The sequence below is a fragment of the Callorhinus ursinus genome, unplaced genomic scaffold, assembly GCF_003265705.2.
Source record: "Callorhinus ursinus isolate GAN/ISIS: 27379988/994484 unplaced genomic scaffold, GSC_fseal_2.0 scaffold73, whole genome shotgun sequence".
NCBI lineage: Eukaryota > Metazoa > Chordata > Mammalia > Carnivora > Otariidae > Callorhinus > Callorhinus ursinus.
In genome coordinates, this window is record NW_027397135.1 from 5,235,276 (window position 1) to 5,257,375 (window position 22,100).

A 22,100-nucleotide genomic window follows, 5' to 3' on the forward strand; every position below is an offset into this window, starting at 1 on the left:
GCCCTGAGAAGCAAATAGATTTAGATGAGGTCATGAAGGTGGAGCCCCCATGATGGGATCAGTGCTCTCATAAGAAGAGGAAGAGACAGCAGAGCTCCCTTTCTCACTGCCATGTGAAGGTACAGCAAGAAGGTGGCTCTCTATAAGACAGGAAGAGAGCCCTCGCTAAGAATCAGATAATCTGCTGTCACCTTGATCTTGGACTTCCCAACCTCCAGATCTAAGAGCAATAAATGTCAGTTGCTTAAGCCACACAGTTTATGGAATTTTGTTATAGCAGGCCAAGCAGACTGAGACCCGCAGGAGACTATGTTTCACATAATAAAGGTTTATTTTATTTAAAAGAAAGAAAAAAAGACATCCCACAGCATAAATAGCAGTGTTTAATCTTCACTGCGTGAAGGAACACTCTCAAGGAACTGTGTACAAAGAGTGTACAGTGTGTACTCCGGAGGTTGACTTCTAAAGTAAACTTGATAAAATTCCATCTAAAATAAGATAGAAGGGCCATAGGTATTCCTTCAAATACTAGTTTCCTACAGAAGAATACAGGGGAAAGAAAACAATTTGGAAACTTTCTCATTCTTTTCTGAAAAATGCCAATTTACATTCATCTTGTAAACAGATATTTTTCTCAAGGATATTAATTTTTTACAGTGGCTAAAACGCATGCTTATAACACTGTAGACTGTGGTAGGTGAAGTGGCATTTTAGGAAGGCACGTGTGGACATGTGTGTGCCCACATGGAGTCCCAGGATGTGAAAGCTGAAGTGGCTGTAGAGGTCACCTAGGTCAAACTCTCATAGCTATAGCTGAGGGAACTGGGGCTTCGTTTGTTTCCCTTGAGTCTGTCATGTGCTTCGAAATTCAAAGATCCTTGCTACAAGAAATACCCAGATCTGCCTCCCTCGGGAACACTTAGGCAGCCGGAAGAGATGGCCTCTGCAGTCCAGACTTCAGTGGACTCAGACTTGAGGAAGCCTCAGTTAGTGTCAGCCATGCAGAAGAGTTCCCACAAGTAATGTTTGTACTGAGCATTTTTTTTAAGTTTGGTTTTACACACTTAACTTTAGAAAGTCCTGTATTTATTTTTTATGATGTTTTGCTAGTTTTGTGATGTAAAAAAGACTTCCAAGAATGAACCCCAATTTAAATAACATTGCACCTATAGGAAATACGCTTTCGATTTATGACAGCTCAACCTTTAACTATTATTCAGGAACTAATTAAGTAGCAGGTCAGACAGGTTGCCAACACCATGTGTCATGGGTCTTTGATGTTACTTGAAAGCAGCCGAAGGTGAAAATTAAGTTATTGAATACCAGGTTTAACTCTGTATTTACTCAAGGAAATTATATCCCTTTCTCCCCAATACACTCAGTATAAATCATATTGCTTTCTCCGCAGTACACTTGGTGTAAAATTCTTTCTGGATTTAATAGAGGCTTTGATGATGGGCCTTTGATGTTGGACCCTGGACTCTTCGTGTGTCCTAGGCCCAGAGGAACTAGAAGACTGGGTGGCCTGCTGGGTTCTCAGCCGTGCCTCTGCCCCATAGTGGTCACAGGTGCAGTCGGATGTGTTCTTCCGTGAACCGCTGAAGGGGGAAGGTTGCAGACGGAGTTGGTGTGGCAGCGGTGTGCAGATGGGAATGATTTTTACCGCAAGGTCCTCTCCAGGTGACTTTGTGACCTCTGTGAGTCTGGACAGAGAGTCTCCTGTCCCACACCTTTTAATAGCCGTCTGCCCCGTGACAATTTTTTTTTATGCTTATGTTGACTCTGAGTCTCTGTAAGAGCTGGAAAGCTACAAAGCTAAATATGTTTCCTAAAGTTTTAATTCTGTGCAAATTGACAATCCCCATGTCTAGGGTAACTTTGAGTTAGTAGACTCTTTATTCTCCATTACAGTTAAAATGGGAAATTCTTGTCCCAGAGACAAGAAGTAGTTAGAAGTTAGAATAACTATTGTAGTTGCTCCTATAAAAGAGATAATTGTCACAATGGGAAATATGCTACTTGGCTTCAGGTCAGACCCCAGAGGGGCAGTTTGCCAAAAGACTGATTCACTGATGACTCTCAGCCAGATATCTTAAATTGAACATGGCAAATGCTTTGAGCGGTAACAGATGCAGATCTTGGACTGTTTAGAGGACTACAAAAATAGAAAAGACACTAAACTGTGATTAAGGGAAAGCCCATTTATTTTATGTACATCGTGGCAGGATTGACAAATCTGAGAAACAGTAACTCTACCAAAGTCAGGACAGAGCTAAATGCCTCAAAATAATCTCAACTGGTGACCTAGTCATTGGCACAGGGGCCTGCTTTTACTTCAGTCAGGGATGGACTTGACCAGAAAGAACACACAGAAATCCAGTCTTAAAACCCAGTGCTCTTTGTGTTTGAATGGTCTTTGTTGGTTAGATCTTTCAGCAGTTCTGTACTAGGTACTCAGTCATTAGTTTGTCCACCCTGTTTCATGTATATGATGAGAAGCAGAGGAGCAGACCAGGAACTAGGAGCTGGAACTTTCCCTTTGGAGATTTAAGTTGGTCACGGACAGTTTGAGCGTCAGTGTATTACTTGAAAGAGGGGGTGACATTTCTAAACAGACTCCCAAACTAAGTTGGACAGTAGTATTAACCTCTTTCTGTACGATGACCTGGGTGTTAATAAATAAAAAATCCACTTGAATTTGCATTGCCTGATAAAAATGTTCCTGAAAATTTTGTTCATGGTACCTTAAGGCTGCTTAAGCAAGGTAGCCTCAACTTTACAGTGATCTTATCCCGGGGTGATTGTTCAGTAACTGTTCAGTGGGCTATATAGGAAGATGAAGATACCAAGATAAAGGAAAAGGATTTCCCCATGAAGCAGAGAAATACAATTTTACAAAGATCTCCCTACTGCCTTTGTTTGAGGACAGTTTGTGTGTTTCCTGTTTCTTCCACTGTCATTGTCTCTCCAGTGACCTTCTTGTTTTCTCTTACCACCTGGGATTCATGCATCCTAAACAGAATTAGGTATCACGAGCCACAACTTCTTTATCATGAACTGGATTCCCTAGAAAGGAGGTGTGACTAAGCTGTAATGCCAGTGTACTTTTCTTTGTTTTCAGCACAGATACTTCACTTCCCGGAAGTGGGTGTATTTCGCCATCAAAGACTGACGGATTATAGTCCTGTAATTGTACTTAGGTTTTATTTAGAAGAGTAAGGTCTGTTTCTAAAACGTATCTGTGGTCACACCAGGGCACAGTTGGCAGAAACTACGGAAGAAGCCTTACCTGTGAAATCCCATGAAAAGAGCTCTGATTGTGAGCTGTGTTATTTCCTAGCAGTCCCTCTGTCATCTGTTTGATGTCTCTCACTTTGGTAAATGATGGATGCATGTGACGGGGCCTAGATTTCAGACACAGTAACGTTTTAATAATTTGATCACGTTGATTTAGACTTTACTACATTACCACCACACCAACTAGGTTTTACATGATTACTAAAGGAAGCATTTCCCAGGGAATGTACTGTGTAAACCAAATGTAAGGGGAAAACATTTCCGCTATTTTAAGGGAACAAATGGTATTTAAGACCATATACAGACTGTGCATGTTGTAGTAATCACAGACGGCCCTCATGATGTGGTGAAGATTTCCACTTAGCAGTATTTCTCTCGGAATTTTTTAGGTACTGGGAAGGGCAGAACATGTTCAGTGACGAATATATATCACAGAGGCAACTTCGCTTATCTAATTTGCCTGAATAATGACATTTGATTTTACTACAGCATTTCATTAATGTAATAACACTAAAATTGCCTTGAGAAGTCTTGGGACTCATAATCCTAGGTTTTTTCCTGAAGAAATAGCTAGAAGCCAATTAACAAAGAGAATATAGCTTTATAATGGAGTTTGTTTATACACATGACCAAAACCTCTCGTTATTTTATCATTGAGAAGAGAAATTGATTCTAACGCCGATCAGTTGCGCATTTGCAATCCTCTTGCGTATGTGGCAGGAGGGATGCTTTATCTGGTTTGGATTGATTTATAACAATTTAGCTCACCGCTGCCGTCCAGACTTCTGTAGTGACAGCAATTTGTTGTTTCTGTCTTTCTGTTCAGTTCTAAGTTTTTACTGTAGCCAGAACTTTCTATGATTAAGAAACCAGTTTTTTGTACAAAATTACAGATTACACTGAGCCACGGGGTGATTGCTTTCACTTCAGGCAGAAAGTCTTAGTTTTCATGAATAAGTTTTCAAGATGAACTATTGTTCCATAATTGCATAGTGGTAACAAATTAGGACATTATGCAAGAGATGTTAAGAATTTCCTGAACATGTATTGGGGTATCATTTGGATCTTTTTTTTTTTTTTTAAACTTAAAGGAGTTTATAGCTGCACTGTTCAGTCCAGTAACACTGGCCATTCGTGGCTGTTGAGCCCTTGAGAGCAGAGATGTGCTCAAAGTGTGAACTCCATGCCAGATTTCAAGGAAAAAAAGTAAAATAGCTCAGTAATTTTACATATTACATATTGAATTAAAGAAATATTAAAATTAGTTTCACCTGTTTCATTTTATTTTTTAGAATATGTCTACTAGAAAATTTTAAATTACTTTGTGACTGGCATTACCTTTCCATAGGACAGCACTGGTTTAGGGGACATCCACAGGTAATTAAGCCAGAATGACGTGTAATGTAAAGATCACTTAGCCTTTCACCTTATTCTTCAGCCTTTTATAATCTAGGTTTTTCTCCCGCGGTGTTGCTAAAGATTACTTCTTCAGAAGTCTTTCAGAGGTTGTTGATTTGCTGTATCCAGTGGCCTCTTCTGGGTCCTCATTCTTCCTCGTGTGCGGTTTGAGCCTTTCCTTCCTGTCCTCCTACGGCCCCTCAGCCTCACCTCCCAGACGACTTGTGAGCGCCCTCGTCAGTCCTCTTGCTTCCCGTCGCAGACCTGGTCACTGGCCAGAGCGCGTGCTGGCCACTTCTCTCCGTCTCGCGTGCTTGCGTGGTGTCGGTCTCGCCTCTGTCTCCTCGTCGTCCAGAGCAGGGTCCTCAGCCTTCTGTTCTCTCCGGACTGAATTTGCAGCCGTCCGGGGCGGTCCTGCAGGCACCTCAGATTCCGGGTCTGAGAAGCAGAACGGAACCCATCGCCCTCCCTTGCTGACCTGACTGTATCAGTCAGCGAGTGACAGACGCACCGTGTCGTTCCTGCTCCTACGCAGCACCAGTCGCAATGGACTGCGGATTCTGCCACTGGAACGTGTAAAGTGTCGTCGTCGTCGTCGTCTTTTTTTTTTTATTCCATGCTTCATCATATCTTCCTCACTCTGTCTCTCCCTTTCAGGACTTTAAAAACAGGTAGAGGCACGTTCTTCGGGGACATATTCTTGTATGTGACAGTCCCTCGCACGCATCGTGCTGGGTATCAGCTCACCCGCATAGGCTTCGGCATGTGGCCTGCTCTTTCCCTGGAATGTCCTCTTGCCCTGCCCTCTGGTCTGCCTTCTGCCAGTTCTCCCAGAATGGCCCACAGAGCCCTCGGATTCCCGCTCCTCCACCCCCATTTGCTCACCAGTCTCGTGCCTGCCACCACACTTGTCCCTTCCACCTTTGTGCTGTCCCCCCGTGTGCAGTTCCTCCACTCGTAGCTTGTCCTTGCCTCTGGCGGGGTCTTCCCTCTCCCTGGAATGTTCCCTGCCCATCCCCAGCCCCAAAGTATTCTGCCATGACTGGCTCCTTCGCGGCTCAAATACTGCCTCCTCAGAGAAACCTTCCCTGGCCACCCTGAACATAACGCACACCCAGCAGACACTCTCTCATCCACTTCCCTACTCCCAGTTCTCCTTAGTGCTTCCAAGCACCCGAGGAGTTACTACTAACTCGTACTTGCTTGTCCCCATTGGAATGTAAGGCTCCAAAAGAACATGGGATCTACGTCTTAGTTTCCGTTATTTTCCCAGTTGGCAGTCAATAAAATTTTTTTGAATAAGCGACAGAAACCTTTTTCTCCTCCAGGGCCTGCTCACTCTCCTCCTGTATAATTCTCCCAAGGCTGCATTATTCCCTCTTCTTTATTTATTGCCTGAGCGCTTTGGCCACGACAGCACTTGTCGAGCCTGATGGTCCTCCCCTCTGTTTTCTCTTCTGATGACGAACTGTCACTAGAGACTTGTGATTGCTCCGATTTACAGTGCCTCCATTGCGGACACAGAACAGACACTTTAGGATTCTTTTTTATAGTTAGTTATGTCTCTTCCTTCCATTCAAGCAGCAACTACTGTGTGCTGGCCCTGATCCCGGTGCTGTCACCGTGCCCAGTACTGTGTGACGCGTGGAGCCACAGAGTCTTCCTTCTCTGTGTCTGAATCCAGACTTTGGGCAGCCTACAAGCGTTTTCAGAATAGAGAAGGGTAGGATGGATGGTTGGGTTGACAGTAACCCTTTCGAAAGAGAGGAACCACCTAGACCTCAACTTCCTGTTTCATATTGCAGCTCTTCACTGTTGGACGTTGTTAGAAGCTTCTTCACCGCCATCCTAGGTCTTCTCAGCAAGCTGACACTAGGCAAAGAAGAGTGGGGCAGAAAGTACACAAAGATAACTGTTGTGAGAGAGAGAGCATGGCAGGTAGGAGAGACTGAACAGGGTCTGCTGAGACAGTCTCCACTGTCGCCAAGCCAAGGGGAACAGGTTTATGATGAGTCTGGAGAGCCAGGCAGGAGCTCGAACTGGCCGGGGTTTGTATGCCCCGTTAAGGAGTTTGGAAGTTAAGACTAATGGGAGGCTACTGAAGGGTTTGGGCAGGAGGGTGACAGGTCGGATTTATATGGTGCAAAAGATCCTTCTGTCTACAGTATGGGCAAAATAGAGCCTAGCAAACCATTTAGAGGCTGTGGCAGTTGAGCACAAAACTGATGGTACCTTGAATGGTGTTCTATAGTTGGAGGGAAAGTCTAGAAATGCTTACGTTTATGATTGAAACTCAGTAGGATGTAGTGAAACCTTAGCTAAGTGAGGAGAAAGTGGGGAGAGAGGAATGGCCGAGGTGATTCTTGGTGTTCTCTTCTACCTTGCTGGGTGAGAGTGGCATTCCCTGAGGTGACAGTCATCGGCGTACAGGGAGTCTGACTTGGGAGGGAAAATAGTCTGGTTTGGGCACGCTGAATTAGAGTAGCTGTGAGACATCAAAGGGGAGAGATTAGGTAAGCAGCTGGTTGAAGAGGTCTGAGCCCGAGATAAAAATCTGTGACTCATAATGTCTGGGCGATAATTAAGCCCTGGGTGCAGATGCACTGTGTCAGGTGCCAGTGTGGCGCGTAAAGAGCAAAGAGCCTCAAGATCAGGCCGTGGGAAGCCCGCTGCGCGGGCCTGCTACAGGAAGATGGACCAACAAAGGAGACAGAAGCATCAGTCAGAGTTAGGAGGAAAACCAGGAGAGTGGTTTGTTGTGGAAGCCAAGGGAAAAAGCGTCTGTAAACAAGGAAGGCGCGGCAGCAGCGGCAGGCACTGCTAAGGCGGTGGTCGGGAAAGTGTGGACACACGTCATTAGATCGCAGTGACTTTCGTGACCCGCGGCAGAGGCAGGAGGAGACAGAAGGCAAATGGAGGGGTGGGATATGCGTGGAAGGAAAGGCAGTGCTAGCGTTCATTATCAACCTCTGGAGGGAGAACCACCGTGTGACGGAGGGGACAGGAAGGTACAGTAAGCAAACAGTGGGACAAGTCTGTCACGTACAGGACGTTGTGGAGTAGAGAGGGGGGCAGGCATCAGACCCTCCCTGGAGGGCCAGAGGGGGCGTCACAGAAGGCTTTCTTGAGGCACCAGCGCTTTGGTGAGACCTGCCATGCGTGGAGTGAACGATGAAACTAAATTTGCCAGGCGGAGAAGGGGAGAGGGCTTCCTGAGCAAAGGGAATATACAGAAGGCGAAGGCGTGAGACGTGGGCGTGCGCGTCTTGTGCAGGGATTATAGCTTGCTGGATTTGGAACACAGATCGCCTGCGGGATGGGGGCAGGAGGTTAATCGTGAAGAGGAGGCAGAAGCCAGATCATAAAACACTTGGAGTGCTGTAGTGCGGTATTTTTACTTTATTGGTACCAATACTGGTACGGGTTCTCAGTTCATCTTTGGAAATATTCTTAATGGCAGAAGACGGTAAGTGCAGCCCCTTTCTGAAGCAACATAAATTTTTCTTTCAAAGGTCATTTTTATTTTAAAAAATGGAAATGAATTTCATATTCTAGTGCATAATACATGTTTGACATTTTGTGTAGAAGTGTCCTAGGTTATTTGGGTAAAACAAAAAAATGACCCCAGGAATATGAACCTTATTGATTCTGTGGCCTTGGGTAGCTCTCTCTTGGCCTGTCGTCAGATACGTCCCATTTGAGAGTGCGTCCATTGGTGAGGATCACAATCCGACGTATATTATGGCAAGAGCATTGTACAGTGACAGGTGGGTTGAAGGTGGGGGAAAACTAGCGGCAGGAGGGTGGTGGTCCAGCTAAGAGATGATGAAAGCCCCAACTTGAAGCAGGGGGCGTTTTGAGATTTAGGACACAGCATTGGCATGCTGGTGACTTCACTAGGTTGAGACATGGCTGAAAAGGAAGGAGGCAGAGTGCTTTGGGAGGATTCCCCCCAGTGCCTGACCTGGGCGTTGACATTGGCATGGGGGGGGGTCGGTGGGGTCCAAGGAAGAGCCCTTGCCTGAGCTATTTACTGAACTGATGGCCTTGCTCAGTAGTGGGAGTTGAAGGTGTGGCCCATCTCAGCCAAATGAAAAGATCTGATTTTAATTGGATCTGAGTCAGCGAAGGGCTTAGGATGGAAGTCATCTGCAGGTAAGTGGTGGTTGAAGCTTTGATAGTAGATGAGATAGTAGAGGGCCAGCCAGCGAGAGGTCTGGGGTCACACCAATATTTAAAAGGAGGGAAAAAGAAAAAAAATCTCGAGAAAATGGTGAGAGCGCTCTCGAGGAGGAAAGTATCCAAGAGCGCCTAAAAGGGTGGTTTGCCAGGCCAAAGTATACAGCAGTCAGCACATACAAAATGGTGCCTTGACAGACATTCATTAGATTTGGTGGGTCTTTGATTATTAAAGATTTTGTGATCTTACTGAGAACAGCTAGATCTAGGAGAGGGGGCAAAATCCAGATTCAGCTGCACTGAGAAGTGCTCGCAAGTGTACAAGACCGTGCTTTCTAGAAGCTGAGCTTTGAGGGAGGAGCAGGGAGTGAGTGTGTTGGCTAGAGAGAAATGCAGAGTCCTAGAGGATATTTTTTTATGAGTGGCTTGGTTTTGTTTTTAAGATGGGGTAGATGCACATTTATGTGCTGAGAAGGAGCCAGTATAAGGGAAGAGATTATGTAAGGCCTGTTGCCTTACACGTCGTAAATATATTATAAAACTGTTTGCTTAATGAATGACTGCTTACTGTTAAAGTTGTCAATCTCAGTTTCACGGGCAAGCTGTGTATGTTTTAAGGGCTACTTTTTCTGTATTTTTTTTAGCCTCAGAATATTCTACTGACAAGTGAATCTCCACTGGGTGACATTAAGATAGTTGATTTTGGTCTTTCAAGAATAATGAAGAACAGTGAAGAGCTCCGAGAAATTATGGGTACTCCTGAATACGTGGGTAAGTACTCATAAGAGTGGGTTATGTTCTGTGTTTGGGGTCAAGCATCATCTTCATTAGGGAACTCACATGTGGTGTGGGTAATAGTCGGGCCAGCCATCTGCTGTGTTAAAATTCTGCCATCAGAGAGTCCTTCTTTTGTATAAAAATTTTAAAACGGTAAACATGAAAGAGTAAAGTACCAAACTGATGATCCCTTTCCTGAAGGGAATCAAGAGAATTTGAAGGGATTGCTTCTAGAAGGAATCAAAGAGGATTTTCTTAACCAAGTGTAGGATACCCGGTTATCTGAAGGTGGGAGGGTATTTAACAAGTAGGGCCCTCTAAAGAACTTTAAGTTCATCATAAACATTGTTGAAGTAATGGCAAGCCCTGTGAAACAGAGGGCATTCTGTTGGATTAATGCAAGGTTGGGAGCTTCTGGAAGAAAGAAAAAAGCGCTAAGCCTTGAAGGTACTAGTAAAAGAGCAGCTGAAGTGATGAACCATGGCTTTTAGGTTTGGTACAAAAATAAGTAAAGCATGACTTTTTTGATAGACTGGAAGAACAATAGGATGCAAAAGGATTCGTGGCCTGAATGAGGTTAAAAAAAAAAAAAAAAAAGATATCCGTAAGCAGAGCAAGGCAATGAAATCATCTAAAGGCTGTGACCAGGAGTGTACAACATTAACATTTAAAATTTCAGAGATGAAACAGTTCTTCGTAATTACTAGGGCTGCGACGTAGCTGTGGAAGGGCTGTGTAGACCTGTAGGTCCAGAAGCGTGGACGCCAGGCTGCGTGGGTCATAGACATGAGTGTGGACGTTGTCCAGGGGGGCGGCAGCTGGGTGAGGAGGCAGTGGAGAAGGCCGTGGCCTGGGCCCCAAGGGGAGAATATTTACCTGAGGTCAGAGGTGTGAAGTGGACAGAGAGGCTGTCCGCGTTCTAGACTAGGGCGTGCGGCAGCCTCCGCCTCCTTTCAGGGGGGAGACGGGGGACCGGAGCAGCTCCGGTGGCACTTTGTTTACAAGGGAGAGGCAGTTCCAGGGGACAGGGTTGAGGAAAACAAAGCTGTTCGGCAGTGATAGGACAAATCTAACTCAAAGCTTTAAAATAAGTCCTACGATTTGAAACAGATCCTGAATTAGGTAATAAAAGCACGGTGGGCAGGAAAACCACCTTCAAAATGTTGATGTGTTCTTCGTGGGCTAGAAACTTAAATCACAGCGCGCGTCATGACCACTCAGTAAGGTTTGAGGATGGGGCTTCACGGGGCCTCCTCTCGGAAAGCCCGGGTCCTTCAGCCGGTCGCTCGGGAGCTTTGTCAACGAGAGGGAACCGCGGAATGAAGGGCTGTGAGTTGAGAACCCTGTCCCTGTAGGAGTTACTGCCCAGCAGTAGGAGTTTTGTTTTGTTTTATGCTTTCTGTTCTCTGGGTAAATTCTGTTTTCTACCAAGAACTTTTTTCCCCCTCCAAAAAAACAGAACTATCTTTATTATAAAAGTAATTCCCAATCTAAGACAACTAAAAATAATTCAGAACTATATAACAGAGAAAAACAAGGGGGCCTCTCCCGTCAATTCTTCCCTGCACTTGCAGAGGTGAGTGTAAGCCTCCCAGCTTGTTTTCCTCACAGAATCATCTGTCTGGGCGCCGGCTGCTTCCTCTGCCAACTGTGCATGTGACCTCAGTCCCGAAATCTCTTTAGACCTCCCATTCCTAAAATGGCGCTCTCATAATACTGCCTTATTGGATTTGCTCTGTCAAGCTCTTAGATCCATGTTCAGCTTATAATAAACACAGGAAAGGAAGCTACTGTTATTTCCTGCCCCCTCCTCCCAGCATCTTTTACTCTTTGGTCTCTTATTTTACTTTCCCCTCCAGTAATTTGGGTGCTATGCATTTCATTTTAAATTTCCTAGTAGTTTCTTTTAAAACCTTAAAATAATGTTCATGACCTCTGTTTCACAACTCAGTATCAGAGGTTGAAGTTGAGGAAATTAGCCTACCTAGCATTTTCTCCCAACCTTTTCTTCCTCCCTCATAGTGTGTGTTGTGTGTGTGCGGGGGGGGGTCCCCCCAACCAGTGATGAGTATGTGACTTGAGTGTTTTGTTTCTTCTTAGGATTAGAACATCTTCATTCCCCCCCCCTTTTTTAATTACCACAGTTGTTTAGTCTTTGATCTGTTTTTAAATGGATTCAATACTTGATTGCCTGTCTTCTTCCTACTTTTGAAAAAACTCATTTGGTTGACTGGATTGTATCAATGAGTGAGTTTTTCTTTCAAGGAGGATTTTCGTGAATTTCTCCTAAGTTCTTACACATTTGAGAATGTCTTCTGTATTGCTTTATGTGTGACAGCGGTTTCGTTAAATGTTATCAAAGCATGCTGTTTGTCAGGACTCTACAGAGGCAACTTTGTTGTCTTTGTGTATGGTGCATGTCAAATGAGAATGCTGTTTTTTTCTTTAACCTTGCTGACTGACTTTCCACCAGTGGGCAGACATTTTAATAAGCCCCCTCTGGCTCCAGTATGGAGAACAGATCAGGGAGGTGGAATGAGTGGAGGTCAGGCGGGGAAGGTGCCGCGGACTAGGTGGGGGTGGTACGGAAGCTGAGTCGTGGATGGCATTGAGAAAGATTTAAAAGCAGTAATCTGTTAGATAGGATGCTTGATTTTAGCGGGTATGGGAAGAGGAAGGTGTCAGAGTTGTCAGTTTCTATTACAGCACTTAAGCATTCAGCTATTTTTTAAAATATCAAGACCCAACAATGGAGGGTGCTGGTGGGAAAGTAAGTTAATTACATCTAGTCGGACTTTAGAGTAACTCATATTAACATTTATAGTAAATATTATTTCATGTTAGCCCAAATCTTGATGGTGTCTATTTAATAGTTTCTGATGAGTATTTTAAAAAAATGTTTTGATTTCAAAGAGCAAATTAGGATTTTTTTTTCACACAGCTGAATGTTTTCTTGTTTCTGATACTAGCTCCCGAGATTCTGAGTTATGATCCTATCAGCATGGCGACGGATATGTGGTAAGAGTTATTTATGAAAAATTGATCATATTGGTTTCAAGAATGAATATGATACTAATTTTTCTTACATTTTCATTCTAATTTAGGAGCATTGGAGTGCTAACATATGTCATGCTCACCGGAGTGTCACCTTTCTTAGGTGATAATAAACAAGAAACATTCCTAAACATCTCTCGGATGAGTTTAAGTTATTCTGAGGAAGAATTTGATGTTGTGTCTGAGTCAGCTATTGACTTCATCAAGACACTTTTAGTTAAGAAACCTGAGTAAGTATTAGTTAATACTGATCTTTGTCAATTTTTGACTGATTTGCTCTGGCAAAAGCAGGTTAAACTGAAACACCACAATGAAGGCAGGAAAATGTAGACATTAAACTAGATGAAACCTGGGGCTTATTATATCTGTTGAAAGAAAATGTCAAAAATGAAAACGTTTCTTAGAAAACAGTGAGCTGCATCTCAGTCTAACAGATATTGTCGATCTGTTCTTGGTCTTCCGAAAGGGCTTTTCAGAGATATCTTACTTAAAAGTATTGCTCAACATTGTGGGAATGGCATTTGCACGCAAACGCCAAAACTTCCAGTCTTATTCTGGGATCACAGTAAGATTCTTGTCAACTCTTCATACTTCCCCAAATATAATACAATAAATATACCTTATGCTCTAACTTACATATTTTTAAGATTTTATTTTTTAAGTAATCCCTAACCCCAGTATAGGGCTCAAACTCAACCCTGAGATAAAAGAATCGCACGCTCTCCCAACTGAGCCCGCCAGGCATCCCCCAGTATGCTCTAATTTATAATTGAAGTTTTATTTATTTTTTTAAGATTGTATTTATTTGACAGAGAGCACAAGATGGGGGAGGGTCAGAGGGAGGAGCAGACTCCCTGCTGAGCAGGGAGCCGGATGCGGGGCTCGATCCCAGGACCCTGAGATCATGACCTGAGCCGAAGGCAGACGCTTAACCGAGCCACCCAGGCGCCTCAATAATTGAAGTTTTAAACTGTCTTGTCTTAAGGGTGAAATGTGTTTCTTTTTACAGAGATCGAGCCACAGCCGAAGAATGTCTAAAACATCCGTGGTTGACAGAGAACAGTATTCAGGATCCTTCTTTCAAGGTGAAAGGGGCATTAGAAGAAGCAAATGCGCTCCAAGAAGGTGATTCTGTGCCTGAAATTAATTCAGATACTCAGAAACCAGAAACGGAGGAATCAGTTGTAACAGAGGAGTTAATTGTATTTACTTCGTATACTTTAGGACAATGCAGACAGTCTGAAAAAGAGAAAATGGAGCAAAAGGCCATTTCCAAACGATTTAAATTTGAGGAACCTTTGCTACAAGAAATTCCAGGAGAATTTATCTACTGAGCAGTACTTCCCTTTAGAACTTTAAGATTTCTACATTGAAAACATTATTATTATTTATGGACTTCTGGCCAAATGGTACATGTACTGAAAGTGGATAAACCAGGTATCACTGATAGAAACTAAAATAACTTTGTCAAACTTGTGGAGTTAGATATATCAAGACAGATGTATAAAGCTGCCAACCAGGAGTTTTAACGGGTAAAGTTTTATCTGTGTCAATGTTACTCTTTTAAAGAAGGGAGATGTTTGAACCTTTTGTTTCTAAATCTTGTTTCTCCAGAATGAGAATTTGTCATGCAAAGATACCTGTATTTACTTTCTTTAAAAATCCAAGTAAAAGTGCCAAATTACCATCTTTGTAAATCTATTTTGCAGGATTCGTGTGTATCTGTATCTGCATGTATGTCCGTTGATATCTTTGCTAAAACTGATACTTTTTCACTTTGGATTTTTTGAGGGGAGTAAGCTTTTTAATTAGGTATCTTCCAAATTTTGAGTCCTAGAATAACATCCACTAGAGTTGGATAATGTCTTATTTTTATATTTTATTCCTGCTTTATATTGACTTTTGATTTGACTTCTGTTGTCCTTGTTTTTGCCTAATGCTTGTAACCTATCAGTGAAAAGCCCTGGCTAATTTTTTTTTTTCCTTCAGTGTCACTAATAAGAGTGGTGTTGATTTTTCACCTCAGACTATTCTGGTTTTAAGGTCAAGGTTAACCCGTGCCGACTTCTCAGCCATTTCCCTCACCACACCTTACTCGTCTGCTCTCTCTCAGGAGACTGCACCCATGCCACCTTCTCACATGCTTGTCACCTGATTTTGGTCACTTGCAAGTGTCAGTGTGATCTGATCAACACGGTGGTTGCTCTGGTCAGTGAAAAGACGCTATTACATTGTTTTTGTTAATAAAACCCCCCGGAGAGGGGTAAGAGATGGAGCATATTCGCCCCTAGCCGTTGAGCCTCTACTTCTGTGGAGTTTGTGTGCCCTCAGACTATACTAGGAAACGTTATAAAAAGCCACAATATTTATAAACTTTATTTTGTTCCTAAAAAATTTAACCTTGGATACTTTGTCATCAGGGAAGCAGCCACGTTCCCAGAAGACTTAGAAGAATTTAATTTGATTAGGATGGAACACTTTCAGTTGTATGTAGGCCCCACAGTGAACAACACATTCCTATTAAAAAAATGGAAATGTACAAGTGTACGCCGTGTAACTTAAAGCAACTAAATATCCTTCTCACACAAAAATGTCTGAGTAGTGTCCTTATTTATCTTTTATTAGGCTCGGGGCTTTAAGATGCTTGTGAATACAGGTGGTCCGTCACCCGACCGGGGGGCTCTCTGGGGCTCACACGATGCTCTCTTCCGCGTGAGTTCTCAAATGTCGAGTCATGGCCGTGGCAGCACCTAACCACCTGTTGTAAAGCGTGTGCAGTGTACTGTGTGGGACCCTGACCCCCCTGGTCTGTAATCACCCCCAGCCCTGCCCTGCAGGTGTGGGAGCCCCGACGGTGTTCATACACCATCAGCTGAGACTGATTAGGCAGTTCCAAACATCAGCTTGCACTGTTTTCTCACTCAGTCGGCTTCACTTGGAAACTAGCCTTTCAAACCAAGCTGTGGACGGAAGAAGAGGAAATTCTGCCACAGTGGCAGGGTTTTCTGTGAAAAACCCAGGACCACTATGTTAAGCCTCAGGTAAGTCTGGGAAGAGGTAAAACACAAGTTTAGGCACCTTTTTGTAAACGTCTCTCTGGCAAAAGTAGGGGGGGCGGTGAGAAAAAAAATACCCACTATCGAGTGACACATTTTTATACATGATAGATTTGTCCCGTTTTAAAATCAGAATCATTTAGGTAACATTTAGATTTTTTTGTAAGCCGTTTTATATTACATTCAAAATAAATACATTTAAGATAATTGCTGTATTTGTTTTAAAAAAAGAAAAAAGACCTCTCCTTTTAGCTGGCCACTTAGCTGTCTGCAGTGCGGTGCTTCTCTTCAGCGGCTTTTGTAAGCACTTGTAAAGGCATACTGACATTTTCTGACTTAGATGATACAGGCAGAGCGTGAAGAGCCTCCACAAAACTGGGCCAAATAAAATCTTTCCATTAATGACCTACCGAGCAGCCCTGTACTTACCTAATGCTGCTAATGTTTTCTTTTAACAAGTTTACAAAGAACCAAACCAGTATTACTGAATTTGCTCATAGAATTTATAAGCCCACGTTTAATAATAATAAAATTCCACATTGTCGTATTTTAACGTGATGAGAAGTTTATGAAATATGCAAAATGTATTAGTGGTTTTAGTCAGCTGGGAAATTGTGTTTTAATGTTTTGTTGTTTTCACATGAAAAGTGGGAGAAAACGCCACGCCCTTGTAGTTATAGAGGAAGGTCGGGTGCTAATTAAGAGATACCGCAAACTCCTAAACTTTTACAAGTGACCTCAGTTTGGAAGAAAATTTAATAGAGAAGACGTCATAAAGGTTGCTCAGAGAATGTCGGACAAGAGGTGAGTTACAGTCCTAGTAATGTAACGCCTGGTGTATAGTAGCTCAGTCCACGAAGCCTAAAGCGCAATCGACCTTGGCACCAACGCAGACCATCTTATGTAGGGGGAAAGGTCTCTGGTCAGGGTATTAACAAACTAATCCTAAATACATTTTAAACTCACACACACTTGTAAGAATTTAAATTGGATTGATGAAACTAAAAATAGTAAAAATTGTTCAAGGTCCTTTACCACCTAGTACCTTCATTTAGTTGCAGAATTTAAAAACTAGGTTAAAAGCCTTCATCTTAACCTCAGGAGCCTTAATCTCCAGCTACTGTTTTTGTTGTGAGAGGTGGGGATGTAATTTGCGGAGAGGGAGACGTGCAGATCTACACCCACACTCGACAGCATCGGGCGGGTGCACGCACCCTGTTAGCTCGGCTCCGTTGTTACGGTTTGCCTTGTCCCCAGCATGATCCTTTTGAGACTCATCCACGTTGGGGCTTCTATGGGTAGTTTGTGCCTTTTTATTGCAGGGCCATACTCTGCACATAGCAGTTTGTGTCCGTGTCTCTCTGTCCGAGGACCCCTGGGCTGTTTCGGGTTTGGGCTGTTGTGAATAAAGCTGCTTTAGATACTCCTGTCCAAGAATTTTTGTGGACACACTGTCCTTTCTCTCAGATTCAGTGAGTAGAATGCTGGGTCATAATGGGATAGATGTGTACTGAACTCTGTAAGAAACCCCCCAGCGGTTTTCCTGAGTGACTGCACCATTTTCCATCCCTGCCAGCAATGCTGGAGCTCTGGCTGGCCGTCTGATGCACGGTAGCCACCCTCGTGGGCGTGCGCTGGCTTCACTGGGAGTTCCCTGCTGACTAATGAGGAACACGCCTTCGTGTGCTTGTTGAACCATTCTTTTGATAGTCCTTTATATATTCTGGATAAAAGTCCTTTGTCAGATTTATGTATTAAGTATTTTCTCCCACTCTGGCTTATCTATTTTCTCTTGAGGAGAAGGTGGTTTTCATTTTGGTGAAGTTCAATTTATCAGTTTTTGCTTTCTGTATCTTCTTTTAAGAAGTCCTTACCTACCCCAAGTCATGAAGATTATCTTTTTTTCTTTTTTTAACCTTCTAGTTTTAGCTTTTATGCTTAGGTCTGCGATCCACTTTGAATTACTGTTTGCCTGGGGGAGGTTAGGTAGGGGCCAAGGATCTTTGTTTTCCATGAGAATATTCAGTTGTTCCAGCACCATTCGTCAGATTTTCCTTTCCCCATTGAATCATTTTGCTGTTTTTCTGTAAAGTCATTTCTGTGGACCTACTTCTGGACACTCTTCTGTTCCATTAATCTGTTTGCTTATACGTCTGTCAGAGCTTTGCCTTGATGTGACATAAAATAGGACTTCCGATTCCTTCTTTTTCAAGATTGTTGTTTATTCTAGGTCCTTTGCATTTCCAAGTAAATTTTAGAGTCGGTTTGCCAATTTTTTTTTTAAGACTTTATTTATTAGAGAGAGAGCGCACAAAGGGAGAGGGAGAAGCAGGCTTCCCGCTGAGCAGGGAGCCCGATGCGGGGCTCGATCCCAGGACCCCGAGATCATGACCTGAGCCGAAGGCAGATGCTTAACCAACTGAGCCACCCAGGTGCCTGGCTTGGCAATTTTGACCAAAATTACTCCCTAAAAAAGCCTCATGGGATTTTGACTTGAGATTTCTTAAATCTGTAGATGAATTTAACATTTTAACGAAGAGTCTTCCAAATCTATAAACATAGTGTTTCCATTTATTTCATTTTTTCTCAGCATCGTTTTATATATTGTAATGTAGAGATCTTGCACATCCTGTTAACTTTATCCCTGTGTGCTTTGTTGCTCGATGCTAGTTTTGGATACTCTTTTTTTCAGGAGAGGGGAGGCTGATACTTAATCTTCCAGTGGTCATTTTTAGCTCACTGCGCTTAGACAAATGTTAGAAATTACTTAAATAATATTTTTTTTTTAAAGAGATGAGGTAATGGGGTCTCAGGAAGAATGTGATTTGCCCAAAATGTTACAGCTACATGCAGAACAAAGGCTAGAATCACCGAGCTTTCCTGACTGCTAGTGAAGGGCTTTTACAAAACTCAGTGGATTCTACCTTTGGATATGTTTTAGTTCATGTCCATAACAACAATTTTTAAAAATTATTTCTGTGTCACTTGGCTTTGGATAGTTTTTTTTTTTTTTTTTTTTTTTTAATGACTGGAGGATGAGTAACCTGAGATTAGGCCAGTGCAGAGGTGAGCATACTGTGGCCCTTGTTGCCTGTTTGTTACCTGAAGTTTATTGGAACACAGCTGTGCCCATTCATTGCTATTTGGCTGTGGCTCCTTTCATACTAAAACTGCAGGGTGGAGTCATTGCGACAGAGATCTTATGACCTACACAGCCTACAATACTCACTCTTGGGCCCTTCACAGAAAACTGCCTGCCAACCCCGGGCTGTTGTAATCTAAACGTATTTGAAATATGGGATATTTCCTTTTTAAAACCAATACTGATACAGTCCTTTGGGGAGCAGTTTATGTTACATGGCAGAATAATCTCACAACTTTGGTTCCATTCCTTCTCATACATTTTATTAAGATACAGGTTTTATTTACTAAAAGTAAACTATTTTTACTAAATACATTAGTATGTATTTAGCCCCACGTTGGGCTCCCTGCTCAGTGGGGAGTCTGCCTCTCCCTCTGCCCTTGCCCCCTGCTCATGCTCACACACTCTCTCTCTCATGCTGTCTCCCTCTCTCAAATAAATAAAATCTTAAAAAAAAAATACAGAACTGTTTTATCACAAAGATCAGTGAGGTCAACACTTCTCCAGTTTGAGTAAAGTATTACATCGGACAATGTTACACATTTTGTTTCTGCCATCGAACAATTCAGAAAATTCAGAAGGAAAGTCTATTATTTTTACCCGTATTTTTGCTCTTTTCAGTTGTTCCTCCTTGATGTTCCAAGACTCTTTTTTTTTTTTTTAAATACTCATTTCTGTTTTAAGAACTTCCTTTCGTCCTTTCAGGGTAGGTCTGTTTAAGCCACAACCTTAGTTTGCCATAATGTGAGGATGTCTTCATTTCCCTTTTATTCCTGAAGGGTAACTTCACCAGATGTATTCGGAATGGACAGTTCTTAAAGCACTTGAAAAAGTTTGTTCATTTCACTGGCCTCCATGGTTTCCCCAGGAGAAATCTATGATCTGAATTACCTTTCCCTTATTGGTAAGGTGGTGTTCCTGTGTTGCCATTTTCAAGCCTTTTTGTCTTTAGGTTTCAGAAGATTGTCTTTTCCTAGATTTCTTTGGGTTTATGCTGTTTGGGGTTCACTTTGCTTCTTGCATAGATGGGTTGATGCCTTTTGCCAATTTGGAAACTTTTCAGCCATTATTTTTTTAAAATACTTCTTTAGCTCTATCTTCTCTCCTCTTTCTGGGACTCTGATGACATGAATGTTAGATCTTTTTGTTACAGACCCACAGGTACTACTTTTGGGCTGTTGTCTCTATTCATATTGGGTCATTTCCATTTTATCTCTGAGTCCCTGATTCTTTTCCTCCACTCTGCTGTTCAGCCCATCCAGTGAGATTTTTATTTTTCAGCTCTCAAATTTCCATTTGATTCTTCTATTCCTTTGCTGAGACTTTTTCATGTTTCAAGCATGTTCATAATTTTTCTTTGAAGGTTTTTTTAAAATGTCTTGATGGCCGCTTTAATATCCTTGCTGGTAATTCCAACATCTGCGTCATGTCCGTGTTGGTTATCTGCTCTCTCTTCTCATTCGGGGTGAGATTTTCCTCGTTCTTGGTATGAAAGTTTGACTTTTTGTACTGGACATCTGGGTGAGACTCTGTATCTTATTTAAATCTGTTTTAGCAGACCGTCGTCTCTGGCATCACACAGGTGGGCCAAGTGGGGGTACTTCTATTGCCTCACTACTGCCAGATGGAGGTGAAGGTTCAGGCTCAGCACTCAGCCTCCTTTGACACCAGGCAGGGGACAGGGTGCCGCATTACTGCTTCTTCCTGGAGAACATGGGCTTAATTGATACCATGGGGGTGCAAGGGCTTATTCCTTTTAGAGGGGGGTAAAAGTGTAGGCTCCCCATGTGGCCTCCACTGACACCATGGGGCAGGAGTGAAAGTCCCAACTCCCCACTAGAACGTCTGTACCCCCAGCCCAACAGGGGCCTGGGTGGGGGAGACCACATTACAGCAAGGTGAGGGAGGAAGTCTAGGCTCTCCACCTGGCCTTTGCTGACAGGGTGGCACCGAAGCCATGGTTTTTCCATGGTGTTTGGCTAGGACTGGGCAATTACTGTCTAGAAGTTATTTGCCTTTATAGTTCTTTGCCTTTTCTGGTCCTTTGGCTTGAGAGAGCTGGCTTTTGGCTTTTGTTGTCTGCTTCCATTGGTATTTCTGGGTGGCTCATTCTACTCACACCCTGAGATATGTAGGCAAAAACAAACAAACAAAAACCCACCACCACCACCAAAACAACAACAGCCGACCCCAGGGAACCCACTACTGTGTTATTCCCAAGGTCCTCAGCCCATCTGCATGCTTCTCTTCATCTTTCAGAATTGTCTTATTTTTATTTTATGTGTCCAGGGCTTTTAGCTGTACTTAGTGGGAAGAACCCCAAGGAGAAGCACTGTCTACTCCATCTTGTGCCTCCAACTTTGTTTTGAATAATGAATTTTCTGAAAATGTCCTAGAAAGTGGCTTTGTTTACACTTAGTCTATAAAATGGAAGCACTATTTAAGTATTGTTTAACACAGATGAGCCTTTATAGCCCTCCTGTTGAGTTGAGGCACACACCTAAGGACACATCCGGGAGCCCCTTCCCGTACCTGGTAACTACAGTGTGCAAGAGCAGCAGGAGTAAAGGAGTGCTCAAACTGCTGCAGGTTCGAATGGCACATATCTTGGAATGACATACCTTAAAGCAAGAGGAAAGTAAAATCGAGGTTTTAAAAATCTCTATAAATTTTTCAAGTTACACAAGAAGATCTCTGGCTAAAATTTACAGTGATGGTTACAATACTGTAATTATTTCTTTCTCTCAGCTACATTTGCAATAGTGGTCTTTACTTGGGCAAATATAGAGCCCACCAGATACGAAAGTCAGTGTCAGGACCAGGACTAGGAATTAGTCTTGTCTTCTCATCTGCTAACTCCTGCACTCAACAAGAGCAACTTTTTCATAAAGCCGTAATTCCTGGACTACCATCAGTAGAACAGGTGTTTCATGGTGCTTGAGATTAGTCTGTGCTGATCTTGATGCCACCATGCTCTTAGAGTCAACATTTACATTTGCAAAATGGGAGAATTTGGGAGGTGGTTTACTAGTAGAATCAGTACAATGGCAAAAAAAGATGCTAACTGGGCTATAAAAACTAAATGAGGACCACACAAACGAGATATAAATTAGCAAAAAGTGCATTAAATGTATTATAGAAAAGAGCACATTATTTTTTTCCCAGTTGGATGGCAATGGACAAATCCGAGATTTTCC

The 22,100-nt window shown here is 42.8% G+C and overlaps 1 protein-coding gene across 2 annotated transcripts in view; it reads left to right on the top strand.

Moving 5' to 3' along the window:
- Nucleotides 1-15,296, top strand: part of STK17A (serine/threonine kinase 17a) — a 40,235-nt gene extending 24,939 nt beyond the window's left edge. The window contains exons 4-8 of one of the 2 annotated variants that reach the window (XM_025853101.2): nt 9,519-9,645; nt 12,621-12,669; nt 12,756-12,935; nt 13,715-13,830; nt 13,930-15,296. In XM_025853101.2, the coding sequence (XP_025708886.1) occupies nt 9,519-9,645; nt 12,621-12,669; nt 12,756-12,935; nt 13,715-13,830; nt 13,930-14,039 (582 nt within the window). In that variant the 3' untranslated portion in view covers nt 14,040-15,296. Of the gene's footprint in view, nt 1-9,518; nt 9,646-12,620; nt 12,670-12,755; nt 12,936-13,714 lie in introns of both variants that reach the window. The other variant, XM_025853100.2, reaches the window with a different exon arrangement.
- The last annotated feature ends 6,804 nt before the right edge of the window (nt 15,297-22,100 follow it).